At 32.3% G+C, this 26,846-nt stretch overlaps 2 protein-coding genes across 2 annotated transcripts; one reads left to right on the forward strand and one right to left on the reverse strand.

Annotated features, from left to right (window-relative positions):
* The first annotated feature begins 5,606 nt into the window (after nucleotides 1–5,606).
* On the forward strand, nucleotides 5,607–6,056 carry LOC139509592 (myotrophin-like). The gene has a single exon (XM_071296203.1). It carries the CDS (start codon nucleotides 5,607–5,609, stop codon nucleotides 6,054–6,056), a length of 450 nt encoding a protein of 149 aa, XP_071152304.1.
* Nucleotides 6,057–11,811: 5,755 nt separating this feature from the next.
* LOC139509593 (uncharacterized) lies at nucleotides 11,812–26,594 on the reverse strand. Its single transcript, XM_071296204.1, has 7 exons — nucleotides 26,513–26,594; nucleotides 23,470–23,745; nucleotides 23,030–23,074; nucleotides 20,809–21,054; nucleotides 17,043–17,150; nucleotides 13,430–15,792; nucleotides 11,812–12,026 (listed from the first exon to the last, which is right to left on the reverse strand). Exons 1-7 carry the CDS (start codon nucleotides 26,592–26,594, stop codon nucleotides 11,937–11,939), a joined length of 3,210 nt encoding a protein of 1,069 aa, XP_071152305.1. The 3' UTR covers nucleotides 11,812–11,936.
* Between the last annotated feature and the right edge of the window lie 252 nt (nucleotides 26,595–26,846).

A 26,846-nucleotide genomic window follows, 5' to 3' on the forward strand; every position in this document is an offset into this window, starting at 1 on the left:
TTACAATGCCCGCTAATAAGACCCAAGTTTTTTTAATACACACACGAATCTGTTTTTTCTATGAATTTACGTTAAGACTGAAAATTGTCCTAGTGGGGAAACTGTCCCTTAATTCGCCTACAATGTATCTCTTAGGACGTGGCTATGTATCTATATATCTTTAAAATAACAAATTCACAATTTTTCGATATTACTTATTGTTTCAAAATTATCATCTTTTATGATTAAAAATTTTAGGGTCACTGAAATATTTTTTTTTTTCATTTTTTTTCAAACGTCACTATATCTGCGTCGAATAGAAATTGACCTTATGCGAATGGATATTAATACATATGTTTACCTTTTTAGAGTTGTAAAAATCACTATATGCAAATCAGTAACTGTTTGATTATTGGAAGTTGTGGATCCAGGAGAACCTTTTATAAAATCAATCAAAGTCTTAAGCATGTAAATGATCACGTGCAATTATTGCACAAGTACCATTTATATCCAATTTAGCTCACTTAAACTTCAAATTAACTTATCTCATGAACTATATATTAAATAAAAGTGGGAATTGGTTAAACTTCAATGGTAAGGCATCCTAACAACTAATTTAGAGAAGAAAAAAAACAATCAACTAAGAGTTAGCATTATAGCGTTTTTCAATCAAAAATGTTTACAAAAATGACTCCCTTAAATACTACATCATTGATAATGTCTTACCTTTGTAGTTGAAAATGTGAAAATTCTCAAAAGACATAAAAATCCAATTTATATAACCACAATTTAACGAGTGTCATTTGCATAATTATATTATATATGTTCACGTATAATATGCTGGCCGTATATCAGAATATAAAAATGATATAAGTGCCTATGAGACAGTTATCGTCAAAGTCCAAGGATTAAACAACCGAAGGACCACAGTACTGACTGTAATAATAAGCACAAACGTATTTAACTAAGAAGAAAAGCAATGACCTGATCTTAGCTAAATTAAATGAGATAACAAAATATATATATATATATATATATATATAATATATATATATATATATATATATATATATTTTGTTATCTCATTTAATTTAGCTAAGATCAGGTCATTGCTTTTCTTCTTAGTTAAATACGTTTGTGCTTATTATTACAGTCAGTACTGTGGTCCTTCGGTTGTTTATATCCTTGGACTTTGACGATAACTGTCTCATAGGCACTTATATCATTTTTATATTCTGATATACGGCCAGCATATTATACGTGAACATATATAATATAATTATGCAAATGACACTCGTTAAATTGTGGTTATATAAATTGGATTTTTATGTCTTTTGAGAATTTTCACATTTTCAACTACAAAGGTAAGACATTATCAATGATGTAGTATTTAAGGGAGTCATTTTTGTAAACATTTTTGATTGAAAAACGCTATAATGCTAACTCTTAGTTGATTGTTTTTTTTCTTCTCTAAATTAGTTGTTAGGATGCCTTACCATTGAAGTTTAACCAATTCCCACTTTTATTTAATATATAGTTCATGAGATAAGTTAATTTGAAGTTTAAGTGAGCTAAATTGGATATAAATGGTACTTGTGCAATAATTGCACGTGATCATTTACATGCTTAAGACTTTGATTGATTTTATAAAAGGTTCTCTGGATCCACAACTTCCAATAATCAAACAGTTACTGATTTGCATATAGTGATTTTTACAACTCTAAAAAGGTAAACATATGTATTAATATCCATTCGCATAAGGTCAATTTCTATTCGACGCAGATATAGTGACGTTTGAAAAAAAATGAAAAAAAAAAAATATTTCAGTGACCCTAAAATTTTTAAATCATAAAAGATGATAATTTTGAAACAATAAGTAATATCGAAAAATTGTGAATTTGTTATTTTAAAGATATATAGATACATAGCACGTCCTAAGAGATACATTGTAGGCGAATTAAGGGACAGTTTCCCCACTAGGACAATTTTCAGTCTTAACGTAAATTCATAGAAAAACAGATTCGTGTGTGTATTAAAAAAACTTGGGTCTTATTAGCGGGCATTGTAACTATTTCTCATACACAAGATTGCTCAAATGTTGGTAAACTTTTTATGGTCTCGACATGCTTCACACTATATGCTGAAACTTCAAATATACATTTTCTTCCAATTTTAAACTGCTTGGACACAATACTGGTTTTCATTTTCGTTTTATAAATTCATAAACTTTTTTTTCTATTTTTGTTGTTGTTTTAATTCCATCTACGTAGTATATACGTCCAGATCCAGTTCTGCTATGTTTAAACCATACACAATTTTATAAACAAAAATTCCATAAGTCGGCCCAACTACGAACAATTCATCAGAAATTACATATATTTTGAATGCGTAATAGTCAATAACATGCATGCTAATTTCCTTCGTCGTATGTCAGTTAATTACCATATTAATACTAAACAACACCTGTTATCTTCCAAGTCAAGACCAGGGAACTTCTATGCACTTGACATCTTTATTGTTTACTACAAGATGTTCAGTACAATTGCAACAAGTGTTTCTGCACTAACCTCCAACTTGAATGCATTTCGTCAAGGTCAAAGATGTCATTAGTAAGACTTGTATGTCTGTTTGAATTTTATTTGAGGGTCCGAACTGCAGTTTATAACTTTTAAAAGAGGGACGAAGAATACCAGAGTGAGAGTCAAACTCATAAATGAATATAAACTGACAATGCCATGGCTTAAAATAAAAAGACAAACAGACAAATAATAGTATAGAAGACACAACATACAAAGTAGAATTATCTTCCCCAAGACAAGATCCTTGTATCTACGTTCGCCATTCTTTTTATGAAACACATTAAAGTAATACCGACTCTTTCAATTTGTCTTTCAGTTTGGAATTGGGAATATTTGTGTAAAGTATACAAAAGTTAAATTTGTTAATACTATTGTAAGATGAGAGAGTCTTAGATCGTTTGTTCTTTAAAAGATCTGATTCATGCACCTCTAGAAAATAACGTGTAGAGAAATTCAAGTTTAACCGATTATTTCAGCAAATTGCATCTAGAGAATGTCTACTTTTAGTACTAATTACAACTAATTTTTAAGCAAATGACATCTAAACTCTAAGAACTCTTGGTTACGTGTACGAAACAACCATTGATTTTCGAGCGGGTAACATCTAAGGAAAGTCATTTTCAAGTTCGAAATTACCATCCACTTTCAAGCCATTAACATAAAGAGACAGGCATGTTCGAATAGAACATTCGCATTATATTTGTTTAGATGTAAATAAAGTTTTGTACATTAGTTAAAAATACACATGGTGGTCAGATTTCGATGGTCTCCATTCCATTTTCTTTATTTTTGTCATTTTTCTCTAATCTTCATCTCTTGTAATCATTATTCTCTATATAATGTTTCATCAATGCATTTATTCTGTTTTTTTTTTAATCTTTGGGCTTACTTTTCTTGCTTTTGCTCTTTTTTTTAGAATTTTGCCAATAACTGTGTATTTTGTAAAACTTTCACCAGACCCTTCTACATAAAAGCAAAGGCAACGAAGAGGGAAAAAACCCTCTTTATCTCATAGTTTGCATAAAGCGCGGGAGTTGAACAGCTGTCAATATTTGATATGCATACATAATTGATTTTATTAATGCTTCATGGCCTACAAGAATTACAAATGTAAATGATTTAATGTCGAATTGAACTATAATATTATGTGATTGCTATAAAGTTTTTTGAAATGTATATTAATCGGAGATCGAGTAGTAATAAAGAGTTGCAAGACACCAATTGGGACAATAAACAAAATTTGAAAGACCGCAACATCTACAGAAAAAGAAAAAAGAAGAACATCTAAAAACTGTTTATATAAAATTATGATAATTATGTAACAAAAACTACACGAAAAATCGAAGTGATCGCAAGTGCTCCGGAAGAGTTAGCAATTCCTGTTACAATGTATATATATACCAAGGACTTTTTATTTATCAAAATATATATATATATATATATATAATTACATAGTTGGCTTTACACTTTTACTAATTTCATATTTTACAATAGTCCTTCTGACGACAAATTGCTTTATTTTATCTGACTGTTTTGATATATTTTACGAGTACTGTTGAAAACTTTCTATTAATGTTCTATTGCCAACAAATTATTCATTTCATCCGACGTAATATAATTAAAAGTATAGCCTTAAAGAAATCACTGCGTATACTCTAAGTTTTTCTTATTGTAAATTTTATACCCCCTCCCCTGTTTCATTTTTTTTAATTTGAAAACAAGACTTTTATTATTGCAGCTTACCCTATTTTCATTTTTTCTGATTAAAAAATGCCTGTTTAAAACTCTTTTGATAACATATTGAAAACATATCAGAATACTATAAATGTAATGTTTAGCAGTCAATATTACAACATTCAAGATTATATAAAGTACCCGTTCCAATATCTGTCTCCAGTCCACATCTTACTGTATGCCTATTTGTCAATTAAAGTACACATTTTCTGCCTCAAATGATCAATTATGAATTCTTGTCACAACAGTATCATCTGTAACCATATATCTGACACATTTTAGCTATTATATAAACTAGAAGTGTTCAAACAAAGCCATATTTGCAATAGTTGTACATGTATGTATGCAGAAACCACGCTGAGATAAAAAAAAAAAAAAAAAAAATCACTCAAAATGTTATAGAGATGACGGCTAACATTATATCAAGAACTTTAAAATCATAAAATCATAGCATTTACAACTTAAATTATTTGTTTTATGACCCAGGGGTAAGAAATTTTCTTTGTTTTTTGCCCCTTGGGCCTCAAATTTCCTAAATCATTCTGCTGTTTCTAGCAATTTGGAATATTTAGTACATATTCAGGATAGAACATACTATTGTAAGTTTTGTTGAGATATTTTTTTTTCTAGCTTGTATTTTTTATGCCGTGGTGATAAAAAAATAAGATTTAGGTGTTGCAGCTTACTTTTAGGTTATCGAAAGGACAAAAACTCCAATAAATAATATTCAGGAAGGATCTATGAGTTTCAATAACTGCAAAGAGTAAATATAAGCACTTCTCAACAATTTAACGTACAACTTAAATATTTACAAAACTTCATATTTGAGTTAATTTCTTTAAAATCTGTGAAATTAAGCAAATTTGGTTAAATTCTGAATGTTCCCCCTTTACACTCTAGAGCTGTTAAGACAACATATCTTGTTTTTTGAATACTTTCAAATTGATAATATTTCAATTTACAGTCCCCAGCTGTTTTATTTTTTGGAGTTTAATGTTCACTGCTATCGTGCTCTGTATGGTTTACTCATTAAGACTTTGAATACAAGTGCCAAGTTTACTGCAACAAAGGCACATTTCGTCAAAAATTTCTTAAATGAGACAAAAATATTCTAAAATGTAAAAGTGTAAACAAACATCAAAGAGATGATTGTTTTAGAATAATCTACATTAAAACACATTGGTATGTATAAGGCTGTCTTGATTTACCAAAAAACAGGAAAATACAATTAAATATATGTTTAAAAAATATGTTTTCCAATTTTGTAGGAAATAGGAATACTATCATCATCATGATTAGCAAGGAATAACAAAAATGTCCGTTAAGGATCTCCATTTTGCTATTCAAAAGCATGATGTAGAACATGTGACGAGAATACTCAAGAATGATCCTGATGTCAATTGCACGTACTGTCAAGAAACAGCACTAACAAGAGCAGTACGTGGTAGGCTAGATAAAATAGTAAATATTCTCTTAGAATATCCACACACTGATATAAATATTGGTAATCAGTTTGACCGTACACCTTTGTACTTCGCTTCATTAAATGGTCAAGTTAAACTCGTTGTCAACTTGTTGGAAAGAGGAAGTGACGTCAATTGTTTAGATGTAGCTGGTGTTACGCCTCTTGGAGCGTCAGCATATTACGATCATTGGCAAATAGCGGATATTTTATTACGAGCAAGTGGTATAGTGAATGTGCCAAGCAAAATGGAGAATCGCCATTGTATCGGGCTTGTTATTATCTCTCTGTTAATGTCGTAAAAGTTTTGTTAATCCACGGATGCAACGTAAACCTAAAAACAACAGAGGGAAAAAACGGCCCTCATGGCAGCAGTTATTACACCGGACGAAAACAATAATACCTCAAAATCTACGCGATTTGAAATTTTAAAACTGCTTTTACAAAATGGAGCTGACATTGACGCACATGATAAACGATTATTCACTGCACTTCATTATGCCGCTGAAGGAAACAAACTAGATGTATGTTCTCTCTTAATGAAACATGGATGTAATTTGTACACTATCAATAATGAAAACATGTCGGCGTTTGGTATAGCTATTTCCGAGGCAAAGCAATATTTTCAATTAGCGATATTATTCTACATTAATGGCTTTCATTTGAAAGAATTTAATGCAAATATGATAAAATCTCTTCTGTTTAAGAACATGTTTATACAATCAGCTAGTTTAGACAGAATGGTATTACTGTCTTTAGTATTAGATAATTTCATTGCTTGCGAAAAATCCACGAGGAATCTACGGAGCATTTTGAAAATGGCGACTTTGACATGATTGAATCAACATGTCTGAATATGATCAGGGCAGTATACCATTCAAATGTTCCAAGAACTCTAAAAAACCGATGTCGATGGATAATTCGCTATCATTTGCGACTACCCTTTCTACATAGTTTGACAGAACTTGAAATTCCAAAGGACCTTCAGAAATATTTAATATATAATTTAGATGAGCATCAATATTCAAACATACATAATACTTTGAACAAAATACCAACTAAGCATAAATACAACTGTAACATGAATAATACTTATATATGAACTGTGAATTGAATAACGAGCAAACAATTCCCCGGTTTTGGAAACCGAAATAAAAGTTCATTTCCCATAGAATAACGTTTCAGACACTAGTAAATCCGGACATCAATGTTCATGACACACAACTCTAAAATAACTGTCATATAGTCAATACAGTCATGCATCAAAAACATTGGAACCTATATTCACAAAACCTAAGAGAGCATCAAAACCTAAATGGCTATGACAATCATCTCAGACTTCTTCTATCTTTATATATATAAATGAATATATTACATACATCGGTACAATGGACTTGCACCTTTATATATACACAATAGGCAAATGTATAGTATGAGTTGCTAGCCACGAGGTTTCATGGTTATGTTAAATGAGTTAAAGTTAAGAATTTGTCTGTTTAGGTTCGAATCCCTGAATTCTCATTGTTTAGTATTCAGTTTTTGTTCTTGTTTTGTATGTTATTGTTGATATGTTGTGTGATAAAAGCGAGTTTGGTCGTTAATTATCGGATTATTGTTGGCTATTTCACATATTCGTCCAGTTTTTGTTTTATAAAATTAAATTAATGTATTATGATTTCATCTGTTTTACTTCATTTTACAAATATGCATTCGCAAATTCCTATGCTAGAAAATCGGAATTTTCATAGAATAAGATTTTTTGTTAGAAATTTCGTAAACGTACTTATTATATGCACTATATATATGTTCTGTGTCGGGTTGTTGTCCCTTTGACATATTCTCCATTTCCATTTTTAATTTTAATAGAAATAAGTTCGAATATATTTTATTTTGTTAAAACGGATAATATGCAAATGCCTGATAATATGGAGATCTGAAAGGGCAGCCGTGTTGTGTTATAATACATTTTATTTTTTTAACTATTTTATTGTGATATTTAATTTATTGTAATGGATCGTTTGACACGATAGCATGGTTTTTTAAACTCACTCACAATACCTTCTAATTACGAACAGGCGTTAATTTTAAAAAGACATTAACACAATAGTTTAAGTTATAGATACAATGGATAAGCGTTGATTCATTAAAAACAAACCATTCGCCCTCCTGGGTCATGGTTTCTTTTTCAAGAATCAACGCTTATCCATTGTATCTATATCACATATAATATATAAATTTGCTTTTTATGATGTCGTATGCTAAAAAAGTGATAAAATGAAAATTGCTGCCATAAAGAACATCAGCAATCTGATAAAATTTAGTATGCCTTCACATTTTTACAATATGTATGAGAAAGTAAAGCAAATATTACATATGCCTATACTAATCTGAACTGAGATCGTCCTTTGGTTGCTCTTTTTTCAATTTTAGTCATTGACTCCACCAGAAACCAAAGAGTGATTCTTTGATTAATGACGGCAGATCATTGTTCTAATCAAAGAAGTACTTACGTACTGTTTACTATAATGGTTCGGTGTTTTGATTTCTGGTAAATTACTTAGGCAGATTTAGATTACTTGCTCAGACTGCTAGCAGTGACTGCAGTTGTGTATACCCTTCTGGAGATCACTTTAGTGTTTGGTGTAGTTCGTGTTGCCTGGTCTTTTAGTTTTCTATTTTGTGTTTTGTGTATAATTATTTGTCTGTTCGTCTTTTTCTTTTTTAGCCTGGCGCTGTCAATTTATTTTCAATTTATGAGTTTGAATGTCTCTCTGGTATCTTTCGCCCTTCTTTTAAACAGAAGTCATGTTAACTCACAACTGCTGTACATTTAACTTTTTACCTTAGCGACTTTTACTTTTTCGAATGGCGGAAACTCGCTGTACAGCCTCCCGAATGTCCAACATTATTTTTAAATCGTATATTTTCCATTTTGTGATACAAATATATTAATTGGTAAAGATGATTTGTTATTCTAATTTATATATATTCAAATCAAAGCTCCAGAAGAGTTAGAAGTTCCTGTTATATGTATGGATTTATCGTTTTACGTATTTCATATTTTTACAATACTCCTTCTGATGACATTGCTTAACTCGTGATGGCGTTCGTAAAACGTATAAGAGTTTATTTCAACTTCAGCATTTGAAACTCTTAGTTCCATAGCATCCTTGTTAGCATCAACCCTCTATCAAGGAAATCATGATAGGAAATACTAGCCCGGGAATATCGTATCAATTTGGAGATATATACTCCGTATGCAGGCGCTGCTTGAATGTTGCTTCATATAAATGGGAAGTTCACAATTAGGAAGCTGAAATAATCTCTTTTGTCGCAAAGTTTTGTTTTCAACGGACCCTCATTGTAAATTTCTATATGTAAGTAACATATGAGGCAGACTTAACTGTATATGCTGTATGTTTCTTTATCTCTAGTTCGATGGGATAGATGCATTCAACATAGTCACCAAATTTTGAATTATTTAGTTGGAGAACATTAACTATATAGCGGAAAGTAAAATTAAGGGATATTGCTAACTTCTTATCTTTCTTCATAAGAAGTTTCTGTATAAAGTCAGCCTCATAATAATAAAAGAATAAGTCGGCAAGAAGAAGGGCATAATTGGTTTCCACAGGAATACAGACAGTCTGTTGAAAAACACGTCTTCCAAACGTAACTAATATTTTGTCAATGAAGAAATAAACCATCTTGATAATGTCAGTTTGAGAGAATGTTATGTTTGAATCAGAGTGATTCTTTACAAAATACGAGTTATCCCTCTCATAGTCATTATCTTATAAATATATTCCCTTAAACAAATTTAAGTCAAATATTAGAGATCCTCATTACATAGTCTAAGTACAGTTTCTTTTTAATTTCAAATTTTGCGCTTCAAACTAAAAAAAAACCCACTAAAAATACTACACCTGTCAGATTTTCTGTTTATAAGTTTTTTAATCATACTTATTACAGTTATTGACAAAATTATTTAAAGTAAAGAGCTTTACAGAATAAATAAACATACAAATGTATATATAGATTCTATCATGATTTTAATAAGTATTCAAAGTTGGTTCGTTGGTGACATAATTTCCTTACTTGATTTTGAGTTATATGAAGTTGTAAGTGATACAAAAAGATTGGAACATTTTTGATTGACACCTGATATAATCCCTTGGTTTTTTCAGGTTTGTGGTACTCAGTCTTTAGTTTTCTATGTTGTATTTTAGACAGTTTGTTATTGTCAGTTCTTCTTTCATTCATGAAGTCCACTATCTCTTTGGATTCTTCTGCTATTCTTCAAGGATGTTTTAAAAAACTCAAATAGTTAGTACACATTCTTTCACGATTCTTTTCAGGAATGCGAAACAAAAATGGTACCTTATAATTCGCAAAAAAGGAATATCAAATGGTTATGAATATTCCAGAGAAAGCAAAAGTATTGTCTTCTCGTATATTTTATGATGGTATGATACTTATAAACCCCTAACTGGAGGGATTGTACTTGATTTTCATATGATGAAGAAATAATCCTTCAATCAGTTTATTGAGGTCGGCAGGAGCCGGCATATTGCTATGTGTTTCTTTATTCTATATTGACTAGAGGTATGGGGGGAGGGTTGAGATCTCACAAAACATGTTTAACCCTGTCGCATGTTTGCTCCCATCCTTTGTTAGTCTTGTAAAGTTTTTTAATCTAAGTTTATTTCTATGTTTTGGAGTTAAGTGTGACGTCCATTTTCACGGAACTAGTATACAACTTTATGTAGGAGCCAGCTGAGGACCACCTCCAGGAGCGTGATTTTCTTGCTGGCTGCGTTGAAGAGCCATTGGTTGCCTTCGGTTGTTTCTGTTCTATGGTCGGGTTGTTGTCTCTTTGAAATATTCCCAATTTCCATTCTCAATTTTATTAAGACTAAGCTACAGCAATACAGTTTAAGAAGACTTTGCGAATGGTTATGTAGAACATTTTTGTTCAGAGAAACGACATTTATTCATTTTGTAAAACAGTTCTCTTTTTTACAAAAATATGTTTTTATGTCCTTTGTAGCTTGCTGTTCAGCGTGAGTCAATGCTTTGCGTTGAAAACCATACCATTATAGTTTACAAATTGTTTTTTTTTTTTATTTGATTGAGAGTTGTCTAATTGGCATTCATATCACATTTTCGTATATCTGTGTAAAGCAAGTTGCTATTTTATGTTTTGTTAAAATTATGAATGTTAAACATATGATTTCCCTCAGATAATTTTTCACTATATTAGACTATTTTGACGAACGGTGTAATTTGGTTTCGGGATAGTATATTTCAAAACATGATAAAACTTATATCATCAAACGATACAAATTTGATCCAAATATATTAGAGGCGGAAGATACAAAAAGAACATCTTAATGTCATTAGTCGACAGGAAAATGAGAGGTCGTTGGAATCTTAGTGATCTTTTTTTATTGGCTCCGTGTAGAAGTCCTCTCTGTGACTTCGCCATGAAAAAATACAATTATGTATTTTTTTTTGGCTATGCATTTACTGATTTTGAGTCAAGTATGACTAGCCAATACCTTTTCGAGTAAACAGAGGAAAAACAAGGACGCCTGCAAATTGAGCAATTATTGTATCGTTATTGATAAAATCATCACAGTTGCCGTCGTAGGTCATGCACATTGGTAAGATAGTAGTGGACAAATTTCGCCATATAATTGTGTTAACTGCTATGGTATTGTTTGTTTTCGCCCCTCATTTCTCTTTCACTCGGGTCAAATGTTCATTACACTATTTTGAGCTAGACAACTTGCATCCCTTCATAGTTGTAAAGAAGTAAAGTAATTGATTCAGGTTCATTATTAGGGCCACCTTGATCCCTGGGCCACCACCACCACTTTTATATTGTTTCTGATATGCACTTCCTAATGAAATATAGCATTTATTAAAGATGATTAAAAATGAAAGCATAAGACAAAGCAATTATACTGATTATAGGTCTCCGGAAAGTAAATCATTATATTTAACATTGTGGTTTAAAAATACATGTTGTATCGTTTATTTGTTTTCCAAGCATACATAGTACTTGTTCAATCGTCTGTGATTAAAGTCTTACATTTCATCGTTTTACGTTCAAGATATTCAATGTCAATAATATGGCCACATCTTTTCTATTGTTCTTAATCAACGATAGGATTGAATCACTTGGTCATAAAGAACCACACACCAGCAAACACAGATGAAATCAGAAATAATATTCCGAGTAGATTAATGGCAACCTTTCTTCTGGTCTGAAATGGAAAGCAGATATAATTTGAATTTTAAAGAAATTTATCAATGTATTTATAAAACTTTTCAGAATAAAAGCATACAAAATTATCAAGTATACCACACGTATAATGTATTAAACCATTCGTTCGTTTACACAAGACTCACCAGTGATGCTCGAATAAAATAAATCTGAAAGTCAAATCAAATGCGAATTTGAACAGCGTTGAAACTCGAATAAAAAACTACAATCATGGCAAGAAAGTAACCACTTGATAATATGTAGGACATTTCAGTATTGTTTTCAACACTAGTGCAATTTTAAGTTTAAGTTTTAAAAAGGAAACTAAATCTGATATAAACATGTTTGTTTAATTTTTGTTCAATAGGTGAATTTTTTTCGTTGAATAAATAACAAAGGTTGACTTTAAATCACCAGCCTAGTAGTCAGCACTTGTGTGTTGACATGATATATCATTGATATGTTCATAATTTCGCTACATTTACTGTTTATATCAAGATATACTATTCAAAGTTCTTACTACCACCAGGTAAAGATTACAATTGTCTAAGCCTTTTTTTTTGTACAACCTTTCGGAATTCATGCGTTATAAAGCTCTATATTTTCTTTTTTGATTTGCACTGTTCTTATTCCAGCGTCACCGATGAGTCTTCTGAAGACGAAGCACGAGTGTTGCATAGTCAGCACTTTTTGATGACATTAAAATGTTAATTTTTCTGTAAATTCAGCTATAAAAGGCCTCGAAATGATAAAGGTAAAACAATTCAAACGGGAAAACTAACGGCATTTTTTATGTACAAAAAGGTTAACGAGAAACAAAAGTTATATACATCAACAAACGACATCCAATGAAATACAAGCTCCTGACTTACGACAGGTACTTCTAGAATGTTGCGGGTTTAAACTACAAATGTAGGTAATATGTGTGACATCACCGAAGGAGAAATACGACGGGAAACATTAGTGGAATATAAACTACTGTCCCACCCTAAGCGCCTGCGTTCATCAATATATCTTGATTTTGTTCTTGGTGTTCTAAATTAAGTATAATGTGAAGAATTTATGGGGCGTTTGTAATTACTGTAAACCAACTTATTTTCGCGGATACTTTTTTTCGCGTTTTACCCTTTCTTGACCATTTCGCGACTATTTAATTTCGCGATTTTCTGATTTACTTGATGAAGTTTATTAAGAAAGTTTTACATATTCGCGACGATTTATATTCGCGTTATTGTTCTCCTCGCGAAATACGCGAAAATAAATCGCACGCGAAAATAAGTTGGTTTACAGTAGTCTTGTTGTTTTCTGTTTTCTTTTTGGTTTTGCATTGCCCCGTTTGTATATACACACCTTTACTTTTCTGTATATAATGCATAGATAACATTCATCAATAACCAAACTCACCTTTGATTTTGTTCTATCTTCAATCTTAATCAAGTTGTCTCCAATTGCTTGTTTACGTTTTTGTTGGACACACCTCTCCCTCATTTCAACAGAAATTTTCCGTGCATCGTTGAGATCTTCTAAATTGCCAAATTTCAAGCAAAAATGAATATATTGTTGATAAAGATTGAAATGGTATTGGGTAGTCAGAAGTATACCACCAAATGTTGATTGGAGTTCAAATGCTTTTTTGTACTTTTGTTTAGCTTGATCAATGTTGTTTTTCGTGGGAAAGAGGAGATATGTTTCAGCAATTTCAAGGTAAATCATCATACAGATTAGCCAATCTTCTCTCATAGTGATAGCTATTTCATTTAAGGTTTGTGCTTGCAAAATAGCTTTTTCAAGACACTTTTCACTTTTTCCTTCCCGCCATTCAATAAAGCAGCACTTTAAAAGAGCGCGATTGATCATGCAGTTATGATAGAGAGTAAATTTTGGCGCCATTTTTAAAGCACCATAGGTGTAGAACAAAGTTGATGAACCCTCTCCTTGCATTTCCTTTAGCCTTTGTATGATCTTGTGCAGATTTTTAGTTGAAACAGTTCTCTCTGATCTCAAAAATCTAATAATGCCATCGCGATGTTCTACTAAAGCAGCAATAGGTAGGTAGTTTTTATAACTTTTTTTGAAATAACACTGCAACCAAACTGCGAGATTATACGCAAATTGACTGTCAGTCAGACTATCCATTTTTGTTTCATTGTTGCCATATTCAGTGACCATGCTATTTGTCGATTCCATCCACCACTTATTTTTACTACTTTCATGCATAATACTTATAAGTAAATCAACAAGGAAAGTTTCCTTGATACTTTTAAAAGGAGCAAATATTTTTTCCATATTTCCCCTTTTTTTAGTTTTGTATGAAGTCAATTTGAAGTGTTTTATTTCATTCTTGTTTATCTCCCCATTAGCATATTTTTCAAAGAGTTCCATTTCTCTTGAACTCCTGAATTTGTTTGCTAAAAATGTTTGCACAAAATCTTTTGTCATTTTTTGTTCACTTTCTTTTACTAATCTATGAAATATATCCTCTGTATCCTTTTGTAGAACGGAACAACCCTTTAGATAAAGCACGGGATCTGTGGAAGTGAATGGATAAACAGAAATTTTTGGTTGAAATTTTATTAAATCGAAAATAATATTTTTGGCTCGTTCTAGGTAGTCATATGATGATAATTCTGCATTTCCATACATCCGAAATGTTACTCCTATTGCACAACATAAAAAACTTTTATATATTCTCATTTGAAAAACATTTGTATCTAAATAAGAATGAAACTTTTCTAAGAGAAGAGTAGCATGACTTAAGTAGCAGACATTTCGTTTGATAGATTCAATTAAACGAAGATCTAGATCCATAATGAAACAGTAGTGTTTCAAAAGATAAGATACTTCTTGTTTAATTTGTTCTTTTGTTTTATTTTTTCTAATCGCCAAACAAGTCATACTATGTATCGATATACTCCGTCGCTCACCATAACCCTTAACTACTGCAACAGAATACTTCCTTAAAGTAATAATAAGGTTATTTATTTCAGCTTCTTTTTCTCCTTCTGATAAAAAATCCGGTAGTAAACTTTTAAGAAGCATCACCGATATGTTATCGTACACAAAATACGGTGCATAGCTCAGCACACACTGTACCTTTTTTGTGAGATCATTTTGCAGTCTTTGAAGTATTAAATTAAACGGCTGAAAAACCAAGTCAGCTCCTAAAATATGTTCGGATATTTCATCATTTTCTAAAAGATGTATATAATTTTCTATAGATGTTTGGGTATTTTCTATATAAGTAGCTGCAAAAGAAAGCGCTAACGGCAAACAATCTAGTTTTTTGGCTAATGTTGTGACGTCCTCTCTGCTATATTCTGCAAACTCAAAGAACGAAAAAGCTTCAGTTTCCGTCATTCTATTCATTTTCATGCCGTACTTTCTGTATTGAGTGATCATAAATCTTTTGTTTGACGTACCTATGACATAAATGTTTTTTGTTTGAATTACCTTTTTCAATATCAAATCTATAACGGGTTCTTCTGGTGACTCAATATCATCTAATATAATAAGGTGATTCGTGTCGTTCATGTCAGACATTCTGACAAAGACCGTTTTGATCATATCATGGAAACGCGAATAAATACCCCTTTCCTTGCACATTTCTCCACTGTCGATTTTGAGATTTGTCATCAAAATAGATAATGACATAGTCATACTTTGCATAGAACTACATGGAATTCGCCAGATTGTAGCAGAGGGAAACGTTGCAGAAAATTGATTGGCATATGCAAATGAGGACTGTGACTTTCCTGAACCATTTGGACCTAAAATATTAAAGATTTATTATAACACAAAAATGTTCTCACTGATTGTAACATTTTTTTTAATTCTCCTAGTTTATTAAAAAACAATTAAGGAAAAGAACACGTATAAGAAATCTATATTTTTATCTTATATCATCAATATCGTAGTTAATTTTTATGCCGTTATTTGTTTTAGGTACATCAAAGAAGTGGCGGTCCTGCTTTTGCGTCCAAATATTTTATCACATAAATAGACCATATACATTGTTGAACAAATGTCGGATAAAAATGTTTGCCCACTTTTTCATAACTGTAATACATGGAAAATATCCTCTTTTGTAAATTGTGCTGAAAAATTACTTAGTTTCCAGTTTAAAAAATCGGGACAGATTCGTCAAACAATTTCAGAATTGCTGATGCACAGGTTCAACATGTGCCCAATCTATCCATGACGTGTCAGATACATGGTGTTAAAGCTAACAGAAGTGTTGAAAAACATATAAGTTGATAATGACTAAATATCAAGGACAAAAAATAATTGGGACAATTCCTTTAAACCATTCTATGATAGCAGCTCACCAACTTCAACGTGAATGCAATTTTTCTGTGAAGTTTTATCACTCTAGATTGAAAGTTGTAAGAGGAGTTGATTACCTAAAACTGGTACCATCCTTTGAAAAATCTGCTTAGGAAAAGTATGGAAATATGAGGGAAAATCCTTTACAAATTTTATAAACACAGCGGCACAACTTGAACGTTTGTGCAATCTTATTTCAGAGATCTGGGTTGATAATTGAATAATTGATTATACAAAAATTTTAGACTGTCTAACAATTCGCCCAACATTTCAAACTATAGACCGGTTTTAAACTTCGTCACCCCGACAAAAAAATGTCACAAATATTGACATAATAGATATATAAATATATTGATAAACCTAGTTTGTGCTTTGTTTTGTTATGAGGCGTAAGACTCTTGTGGGCTCTTTAAAAGGATTTAAAATGCACATACAAATGTGGATAAATAATCTCAGGCAATGGAACTGTGCAATTCAGTGTAAAATCAGTCGAGTAGATCAGTCTTCCTGTTGGAAAATCAGTAGCTTTTCACCTTCTGAAATAGCGCCATTTTTATTTGCAACTAAAACTCCCATTTAAATGTTATTCAATAATGAATTCAGCGTTATTATTAACTCTCTGGTGTGTATCATTGCTATGTAGAATTTCGTTTATTTCTTTTTCCATTTTGTTATGAAGGGCTAAGATAATTACCTTTGACAAGGACTATGCGGTTCTTCTCAATTTTTTCAACCATTTCCCGAAACTGAATAGTTTCCTTGAAATTATCAACGACTTTCATACATGTTATGTCAAAATGTTCTAAAATAAAAAAATAAAAAAAAAAAAACTACAAATTAATGCTCAACTTCGAAAAAGGTTTTTCTTTCATCAATTATAACATATACCATTAGAAACCATTATAGGTCAATAACACTTTTAACATAAACATTTAATTAAAATTTCAAAAATTTAAACGATTTTAATGTTGAGTTATTGAAAGTATTTGTATGGCTGTACATAAAAATAAGTTACGGATATTCATATAGTTCTTTAATATTTAGAATCAAACTAGAGTATTACAAAAATGAGTCGACATAGATGATATAGACGTTTGCTAGCATCCCAATCTTATTCAGTACTTGCTTGAATACCAATGCTTGTTCTGTGAGTAAAGCCGTAAGCATTTAGTGTTTTACTCTCCGGAAGTTTTAGCTCCGATCAGAATACTACTCTACAACATTATGGACTTCCACAGATCCCGTGCTTTATCTAAAGGGTTGTTCCGTTCTACATTCCGGATCGGAAACGATCACTGTACGGAGTTTGCATTCAGTTGAATATAATGCCAACGTTATCAACAAAAAAGTTTGGGCTTGGTATCACAGTGTTGTTTACGATTATGATCAAACTGTTCTTATTCTTATCTTTCAGTTGTTACTTTCATAAACCCAAAGCTAGTGCAAGAACAACAACGAATTAAAAATTCAACAACTTACAAATTCCTACAGATTACAAAAGTGCATGAATCAGATTAAAAAGAACTACGTGCAGTGTCATAGATAAAAAAATATATATATAAAAAGTAAAATCACAAAAATACTGAACTCAGAGGAAAATCAATTCGGAAAGTCCATAATCACATGGCAAAATCAAATAACAAAATGCATCAAATACGAATGGACAAGAACTGTCATATTCCTGACTTGGTACAGGCATTTTCAAATGTAGAAAATGGTGGATTGAACCTGGTTTTATAACTAGCTAAATATTTCCTACATCCACAAAAATTGTTACCCACGAAAATAAATGAAACGCAGTTATTGATCTGAATAAATGTTCCGACCGTGTACATTTGTCCCGTTAAGGTATGTTACAACTAATGCGAAAACAGGCAGGAAGAACATATACGTTTTCCGTTTTTCTTCGACTTATGGGTTTGATTATCCCTCTAGTATACATGTATATGTATGCATGTAACTCAGTGGTTGTCATTCCTTCCTTTCTATATTTATTTTGTTTTTCTTTTTTTGTTTTCGACATTGAAATAGACGTTTGCTTTCTCGTTTGAAATATTACTTGGTCATGTCGTGGCCTTTTATGGCTTAGAATGCGGTATGGATTTTGTTGATTATTGAAGGCAATACGGTAACTAATCGTTACTTACATTTATGTCACATGGTCTTTGGCATTAATATTTTCGTTTTCAATTTAAATCTTCTTATTTTTTTCAAAAATATATAACAAAATTAAGGTTGTGAAGGTTTTGGTGGGATATGCAAATCATTCTATCAAGACAATTTATAATCATAGCTGAATCAGGTTTTTTCCGAGAGCAATCATTTCATAAAAACATTGATGAATGTTGTCAGTAGTGAAGTGATGAAAGCCGATCAAGTAAGTTAAAATGAACACACTAACTTGCAATGTTCCGCAAATAATTATAAAAACAACATATGACTTATTTCAAGAATCTTCGTATTGTGATGGCTTTAAATCTTCCCTCTATGTTTTTTATTCAGAAGACTAAAATCCGAGAATTTAAGAACCAACGACAAACAAATTCTGCTCAAACCACGAAAATTGATACCCACATATATAAGTACTTCCACAGTAAGTTCTTTGATTGGTCTCACAAAGTGTATATACTTATACTTATACATCCATGGATATGCATGGTTTCCTTTGTAAATGAATATCAATTTGTGTCTTTTTTAACTGCATATCATAACAAAGCAACTGCAATCTAATTAAAATTAAATTCATGTATTGAAAACGTTCTGATATTCGCGACAAATCAGAACGGGAGCAATTAATGGATTTTTTTTTTATTTCGGTTTTATCTTTTTGTTTTAGTCTTTGAGATAGTTTTGTGTAAATTCTGTTTCATATGATTTCATATAATATTAATTTTAGGGGTGAACGAGTTGTTCCTATTGGACTAGCGACTATCTGTTTAAATATATGTAGGACTCAAATCTATGGCGGGTTCCAAATCTATGGCAGATTCCTAATCTATGGCAAATGTGACGTTACAAACGCCGAACAACTTAAATCTATGGCAGATTTTTGTTTTCTCCAAATCAATGGCAGATCTTTAAATTGCGTCACAATGGAATAACGCAATATTACATGGTAGCTGCCACAAACGATTGCGAAGCTCATAGATTTGAACACGATTCCAGATGAAGGTATTATCCTGGACAACAATTTGCGGATGATTTAAAGGAAATGTGACCTATTATTCGGAAGAGGGTCAAAATGTGCTGTATCAGCCAAAACCCGCGATGTACAAGCTAGGGCACCACTTTTTTCAGAACCGGATTATAAAAAAAGGAGTTATAGTAAATGTTTTACTATCTGCAGCTGGCAAAGTTTATAAAGTGAAAGATTAAATTAACGGATATCTATTTGATTTAAGTTGTCAACAAATAAAAAAGATGTATTAACGATAAAATAAGTATTAGTTGAAAATTCAAACTGTTTATTTTTATTTTTTTAACTTTTTTTTGTTAAGGGACTTACTAGTTGGTCTAAGGAATGGGTAAAATATAGGTACCATGAGTATATATATTTTTTAATTTTTACGGGGCACAACATTTCAAGCCTGAAGTCTGTATTGAGGAATTCATCATTTACAAAAAAAAAATTGGTTACCATCACGATTTGGTTGACCATCATTTCACAAATGTTTATAGACATTTCGTACATTTCCACTGGTTTCAGACAAGTCATTGATCATATATGTACTGCATTGTTTTCCATTAGCTCCAAATTTGCCATAGATTTGGAAACAACAAAAATCCGCCATAGATTAGGATATTAGAAAACTTGCAATAGATTAGGATTGTAAAAATCTGCCATAGATTTGGGATGGCATGACGTCATATTTGCCATAGATTAGGAATCTGCCATAGATTTGGAACCCACCATGCATTGTAGATTTGAATCCTACATACATGTATATATCTTCCAAAAATGTAAACAAAATCAAGCATTTTTGATGATATCACCTTAAGTGTATTTGTTTCTGCGGTTCTTCACAAAATCATATTTTTTCGTGACCTTAATCAAGGTATCTACAATGCCCATTTATGTAGAAAAGCATGACCTAACCACATGCATATTAAGTTACCAGTATCGAAAGGATGTAAGACCATGATAATTGTTCATAATATGTAACAGTATACACGTAGCAATACATATTCAGATATGTCAATGTCAGTACTGATAAAGACACAAATTATGCTTTGTTTCTTTAAACTACGAAAAAAATTAGAGGTAAAATATGAGTGAGGGCATTCATTCAATCAGCTTCCATTTTACCAATTACTTCATTTGCATTTTATCAAAACTTTTATTGTTAACGACTACGTACGTAAATTGTAATTTAGATTTTCTCTGATCATTTTCATTTTTCTCCTATCTATAATTGGAAAAAGGAGGGGAATATTTGTAAATACTATCACAGTTAACATACCTTCCTTTGATATATAATCCACATCTGTCGTTGAATCTGTTTGAAAATCATCAACAGAAACAAAACGTTGTATAGCATTGTACGATGATGTTTGAATGAATTGTTTTACATGACAACGGTACTCATCGTCTGGTCCAATATTGTTGTCCTCCATTATCTTTATCAAGTCACAACCTGTTGTTATCTTGTCATGATCACTTTTTGATACTGTTGACTTCACGTCTATTATGACTTTCTGAACTGATGCTACGAAATAAAGGCAATTAAATAATAAAATTGAAAACGCAAATGGGGAATATGCCAAAGAGACAAGAACCCGACCAAAGAGCAGATAACAGCCGAAGGTCACCAATGGGTCTTCAACGCAGCGAGAAAATCCTGCACCCGGAGGTGGGCCTCAGCTGGCCCCTAAATAACAATGTGTACTAGTTCAGTGAAAATTGACGTAATACTAAACTCTAAAACATGTAAATGAACTAAAATTTAAAAAAACATACAAGACTAACAAAGGCCAGAGGCTCCTGACTTGGGACAGGCGCAAAAATGCGGCGGGGTAAAACATGCTTTGAGAGATCTCAGCCCTCCCCCTATACCTCTAGCCAATGTAGAATAAAGAAACACACAATACGCAGAGTAAAACTCAGTTTAAAAGAATTTTGAGTCCGATGTCAGAATAGGTAACAAAAGAAACTAAGCAAAATGACAATGATACATAAATTAACAAAGGACTACTGGCAGTTACTAACATGCCAGCTCCATCTTTGTAATTGTAATGCTTTAGATAAAATCCAATTTTGAATGCATATCCTGAGTTTAGTTCTAGCATCACCCATCCTTACCAATGAATTCTTAAACTGATGACAATATGGTATAGCTTTTTAAATGTACTAAATTTTCGGTATCAACCGTAAGAGTAAACTATTAAATTGATAATCATTCGGAAATTTTAAAAAAAACACGGTATATGCACTTCAACTAGATTTTCGAAAGTTCATAGTTCAATAAACAAATGGTGTTAATCTGCATGCAAAACATGAAATCAATTTCAAACCTTTATTCTTTTCTGCTACAGAGATTTTGAATACTATTATATCGGCATCAACAGTTTCGTTTTTGCTCCTTTTTTTCTATTTGTTACTTGTACAAAAAAGAGCAAAACAACCATTGTATTAGAAACATACAGTTTCGCAAATTTTAAAAGGTTTGAAGCGTACATTTGTCCGACGAACGTGTCTTTCAACAACTTAAACAGACGAAAAGGCTTTTTTTATAGCAACAAATGACATCTCTCAAAATGTTGAACAACAAACGTGTATCAGTGAAAAGTTAGAAAAATTTTTTTTATTGAAAAGGCTACGGCTGTATATTTAAACAGTTTTATTTGTAACAAGATTGATAGTTCATTTTTAACAATCCACAAAGAACTACACAAAAACTAAAGATTGAACAATTCAGGATAAAAGGGGAGTAACTGGAGATTTGATTATTAGTAATTTCAGCCGTTTTATGATATCAGATGAATAAAGAATATTTTTAAATTATATAAAACCTATCATATCCTACCTAACTTACCCTATGTCTGACTTTAAAGTTAATAATGATATAAGGCTTTGTTTGATATGATTGTTTAAGATTCATACACAATATACCTTAGTAATTTTGTGTCAGATTATACATTTATTAATAAAAATATTCATCTTTGTAGTATAAAAAATGTAAGGAAGCTACCGATGGATTGATACCGTAATCGTAATCATATTAACTCCATACACATATATTGGCTGGAGTATTGCAACATATAAATTGAAACTTTACACCGAAAAAAGTACCTTGAGTGTCAAACACGATTATCATAATAATCAAATGACCTGAAATATATTTACATATAAACCAACAAAGGTTCAGGACGTGACCACACATAGTAGTCCAAAAGGAGCTTGCAAATTAGGGTTCCCTGAGGGTTAATAACGCTTAATTATGAAGTCCGTAACTGAATGATGGAGTTGTGTCAACAATACAATCTTGTCACCATTCATCTTTACTAAATTATTTCTTCGTGTTTCGTCACCTCCTTATGGGCTATATTGTATGAACAATACATGTTTCTGCATTTTTACTCTGAAAGTGAAAAACGTTTTATTCTGATGAATGAAGGATTTCTGAATGGTAAAAGTTCTGTCGCATCTATAATTCATTGTGTCATACGAAATAATATATTTACCTTTGATTTGCTTGTTTTTATGTATTCTCTTTCTTGCACAGATTCCTTTAATTAAAGCATGCAAATGGTAAATGAATTATTTTGTATTTGATAATCATATAGTAAATATTTAGGAAGAGTATGTCTCTCGCCAGAAACAACAAAAAGAAGAAAAAACCGTATGGTTTATACCAATCAATGAAAAAGCAAACCACAAATGTAGAACACATAGTCAAATAATTTTAAACAAAGTACAGTCGTTATACATTCCATTGTTTCGGAATAAACCTCTTTATATGCAATTCCTTTACCACAAACCTGTCGGTTTTATTGACATTTGCAACAATACAAAACAGAGAAAAGCAAATGGAAAACAATGTTCAGCATCTTAATTCCATAAATGTTATTTCAAATATTACACAATTACCTATTCTTAATAGATGTCTATCCTTTTCTGTTACTTCTGTTTGCATGATTTTTTTTAGCCAGATCTTCATGAACACAGTCATCCTCTAGTGAATTAAGAAAATTCTTGTATCCGTCTTTAAATTTGAACATAAGTGTACGTAAAAGTTTCCTATTTTTTTCTCGTGGTGTACGACAGGCTTTTATTTCCTCCATGTGTTCAAAACTCAAAACACCAAACTCTACAAGCTTATCTATGGGTTCTATACTATCAAGATCGTCAACTATAGTTTTGTAACATTTTTGCAAATGAACGGAATCATCCTTGATATCTGCAATGAAGAAATGAAGATAACTAATAAAATTAAATATCAAAAACACCCTCATGTATTACAAACGTCGACTTCCAAATCCTTAAAAATCAAAATAACATAACGACAAAACTCTTAACATTTCCTACATCTTAATGTTTTTGTCTTCTTTATAATCATTGAGATGTTGGGTTATTCTTTTATTATATTATTACCTATGAATATAATATGTGTACTAAATTACATCGCTAAGGTACTTAAATATTTCTGAATTTTACATAATCCTTACGGGCACTCAACAGTGAAATACAGAACTGTCGCAAAAAATATTCAATAGATGACAACTGCTGCTTTTTTAAGTGTGTTAAAAAATTAAAACAAAACGCTTTTCTGGATTTACCTTCATCGGGAACGCTCAAATCAGAATATTTGTTTATAATTTAGTTTTATCCTGATTGTGTATATGTAAATATTAATGCCTATGAATGTAACTTTAACACGCTGATTAGTGTTATAAAAATAGTTATTTTTTTTACATTCACGCAATATTTCACTAAACAAAATAGCTTCATTAGGAGCGTGCAGTCATCCAGGTACAAATCGGATGCTGTTTAAGAAATTTTTGCAGCTAATTGTACATTGCGATTATTAAATCTAAACAAATAATTGTGTAAGTTAAATAGTATGAAGATCAAGATTTATTCCTTTTGTGTTTGATAAAACTATTTTACATCTCTCTCATTCAGTCTATATATTATGTACATGTATGTGTGTGTGTAGTCAGTAATCGGTACTTACACAAGTTATAACAAACCGTTATTAAATTTACTTTTGAAATATTTAGAAACAGTTCAGAAACACCGCGCTGAAGTACGTCCATTATTCATAGTTAATTATTCAAAATTCATTAATGAATAATGAAATAGTTCACTATTCACTATTCAATGTTAAAAAATGAATAATGAATAATGCAATAGTTTATGTTTCATTAATCAACTTGAAGCGGTGAATAGTGAAATAAAAATTAAAAAATTTGACTGTGACACTATAGCTATATCCCGTATTTCTAAATTCGTCATTTTGGTGTTATCTAACAAATATTCACATTAATATCAGAAAATAGAATAAAAACTCTTTAGATTTATAATTTTATATATTTATTTAGTTTCGGAGGATAAACTAGATGGTTTTCCTAACTACTGTTAACAGAAATTCCTTGGTTCAATGTATGGACGACCTGAACATCTGAATACCAAAACATTCAGCGTGGTCCCAAACCCCACACGAGGAAGGAGATTATCACCCAGGCAAAACAACTTGGGTTGAAAGGGGTTAGCAGGCTGTCGATAGATCGACTGCTAAAGAAGGTGCAGGAAAAGATTTTGGAAGACAGGAAAGCCGTTGGGGATAAAATTGAGGTACATTCGCCGAAGAAAGCCTTTAAAGATGTATATACTACCTGGAAGATGACACCCATTATTGACATGGATGTGCAGACATCCCTTGAGGTTTCTCGGATATCACGGGTGGAACTTACAGAAGATTGGGCATTGTAAGGGGCAAAAGCAATGTGATCACACACTGTACCTTTTTAAAGATTAATCTAACAGGTAAGGCGGATGATGAGAACGAGGGATACTTTCAGTCGGGAAACCAGATTTCACCGCGGACACGGACTTGATTTAAACCCTTGAGGAGATGGATGAAAAGATCGTAGAAAAGATTGCCCACTGGACCTCTGAAAAAACTAGGGAAATGGTGAATACTTCCTCGGTCCAGCGGGGTGTGTATCCCTTTTCGAATGTACCTTTTTTCCTGGTGATTCGGACTTATTCGCCAGCACGAAATCGGGGTGGTTTCATGGGAGGGATGCTACCGTAAAGGTTCCAATACATCTTGTTTTCATGCTCCTTGTGACTTGCGGCGACAGGGGTCATCTTGATAGCGGTGCTAAGTGTATTGTACTGGCGAACAGATCGTCCAGGACATCGATATAGGTGCGCGTGGAGTTGGCTGAAAAGGATTTGAACATTTTCTCTTCCATGGTGCGGCTTCAACGCTCGACAATACTCGACTTCTCTTCGTTCCCGGTGGAGTAGAGCTCGATACCATGCTTTTTAAGCAACTGATATACATGCTTGTTGTAAAAAAAACTCAGTGCCTTTGTTTGTTCATAGCTTGTTGGGCACACGCTTGGAAGGCATCCCGCACCGTCACCCCCTTCTTGTTCTTGAGTGGTATCAGCCAGCCATATTTGGAGAAGACATCGATAACCGATAATCGATAATGCTCAGGATAAATTTATTTCCCTTGTTGTCCCTGGAGAAGGCACTCATATCAACGAGGTCGGCCGCCCAGGTCTCATCCACACCACCCACCGCTACACAGCGTTTCTGAAACGAACTGGTTTGTGCCAATTACGCAGATATCTTATCGGTCCAGCGAACATTTGTTTAACACCCAGACCGAATTGAACTTTGGTACCGATGATGGGTCCGACTATGCTGCAGTCCAAGCGTTCGCGTGTGGTAGGGTTGAGAATGGTGTTAAGCGAGGGCTAGCATAGCTTCGTCACAGATGGAGTTGCGTGCGGTTGAATGTTGGGCATAACAAAGATCGTGGTGATATGCAGCCTGGTCAACTCAATTAATGGGTTTTGATCAAGCTTTCGAAGTGCCACCGGGGAGAAGTCGCTTGCTAAGTTTAGTCCCAGGCCCCGTGAAGTTGTGTCCGGGTAGATGCATAACCATGGATAATCGGTTGATTAGTTTGTTCATGAACCCTGTACCAGTTGTAGCAACAAACTGAGACTTCTTGGCAACGCACACCTTGCAGTTGCCAACCTTTCTCCGTCGCCCGCTGCTGGCCATTGCCTCGTTGGTGTTAACTGTGTCCGCCTTCCTACAAAATTTCACGCAGAAAATCATCGTTATTTTATTTCAATAAATGAACGTTGAAGACATTTCCTAGTGCCAACGCCCCCACGAGGAGTAATCACTAAATCCTACCGCAGCGGGCGATCAGAGGGTTGATCATTGGGAAGTCGGACTGTGGTAAGACGACGCTGCTGAACAATCTATTCTTGCGAGATGGATGGCTACGACTACAATCTATTGTACGTC

This window comes from Mytilus edulis, unplaced genomic scaffold, assembly GCF_963676685.1.
Source record: "Mytilus edulis unplaced genomic scaffold, xbMytEdul2.2 SCAFFOLD_642, whole genome shotgun sequence".
NCBI classification, from domain to species: Eukaryota; Metazoa; Mollusca; class Bivalvia; order Mytilida; family Mytilidae; genus Mytilus; species Mytilus edulis.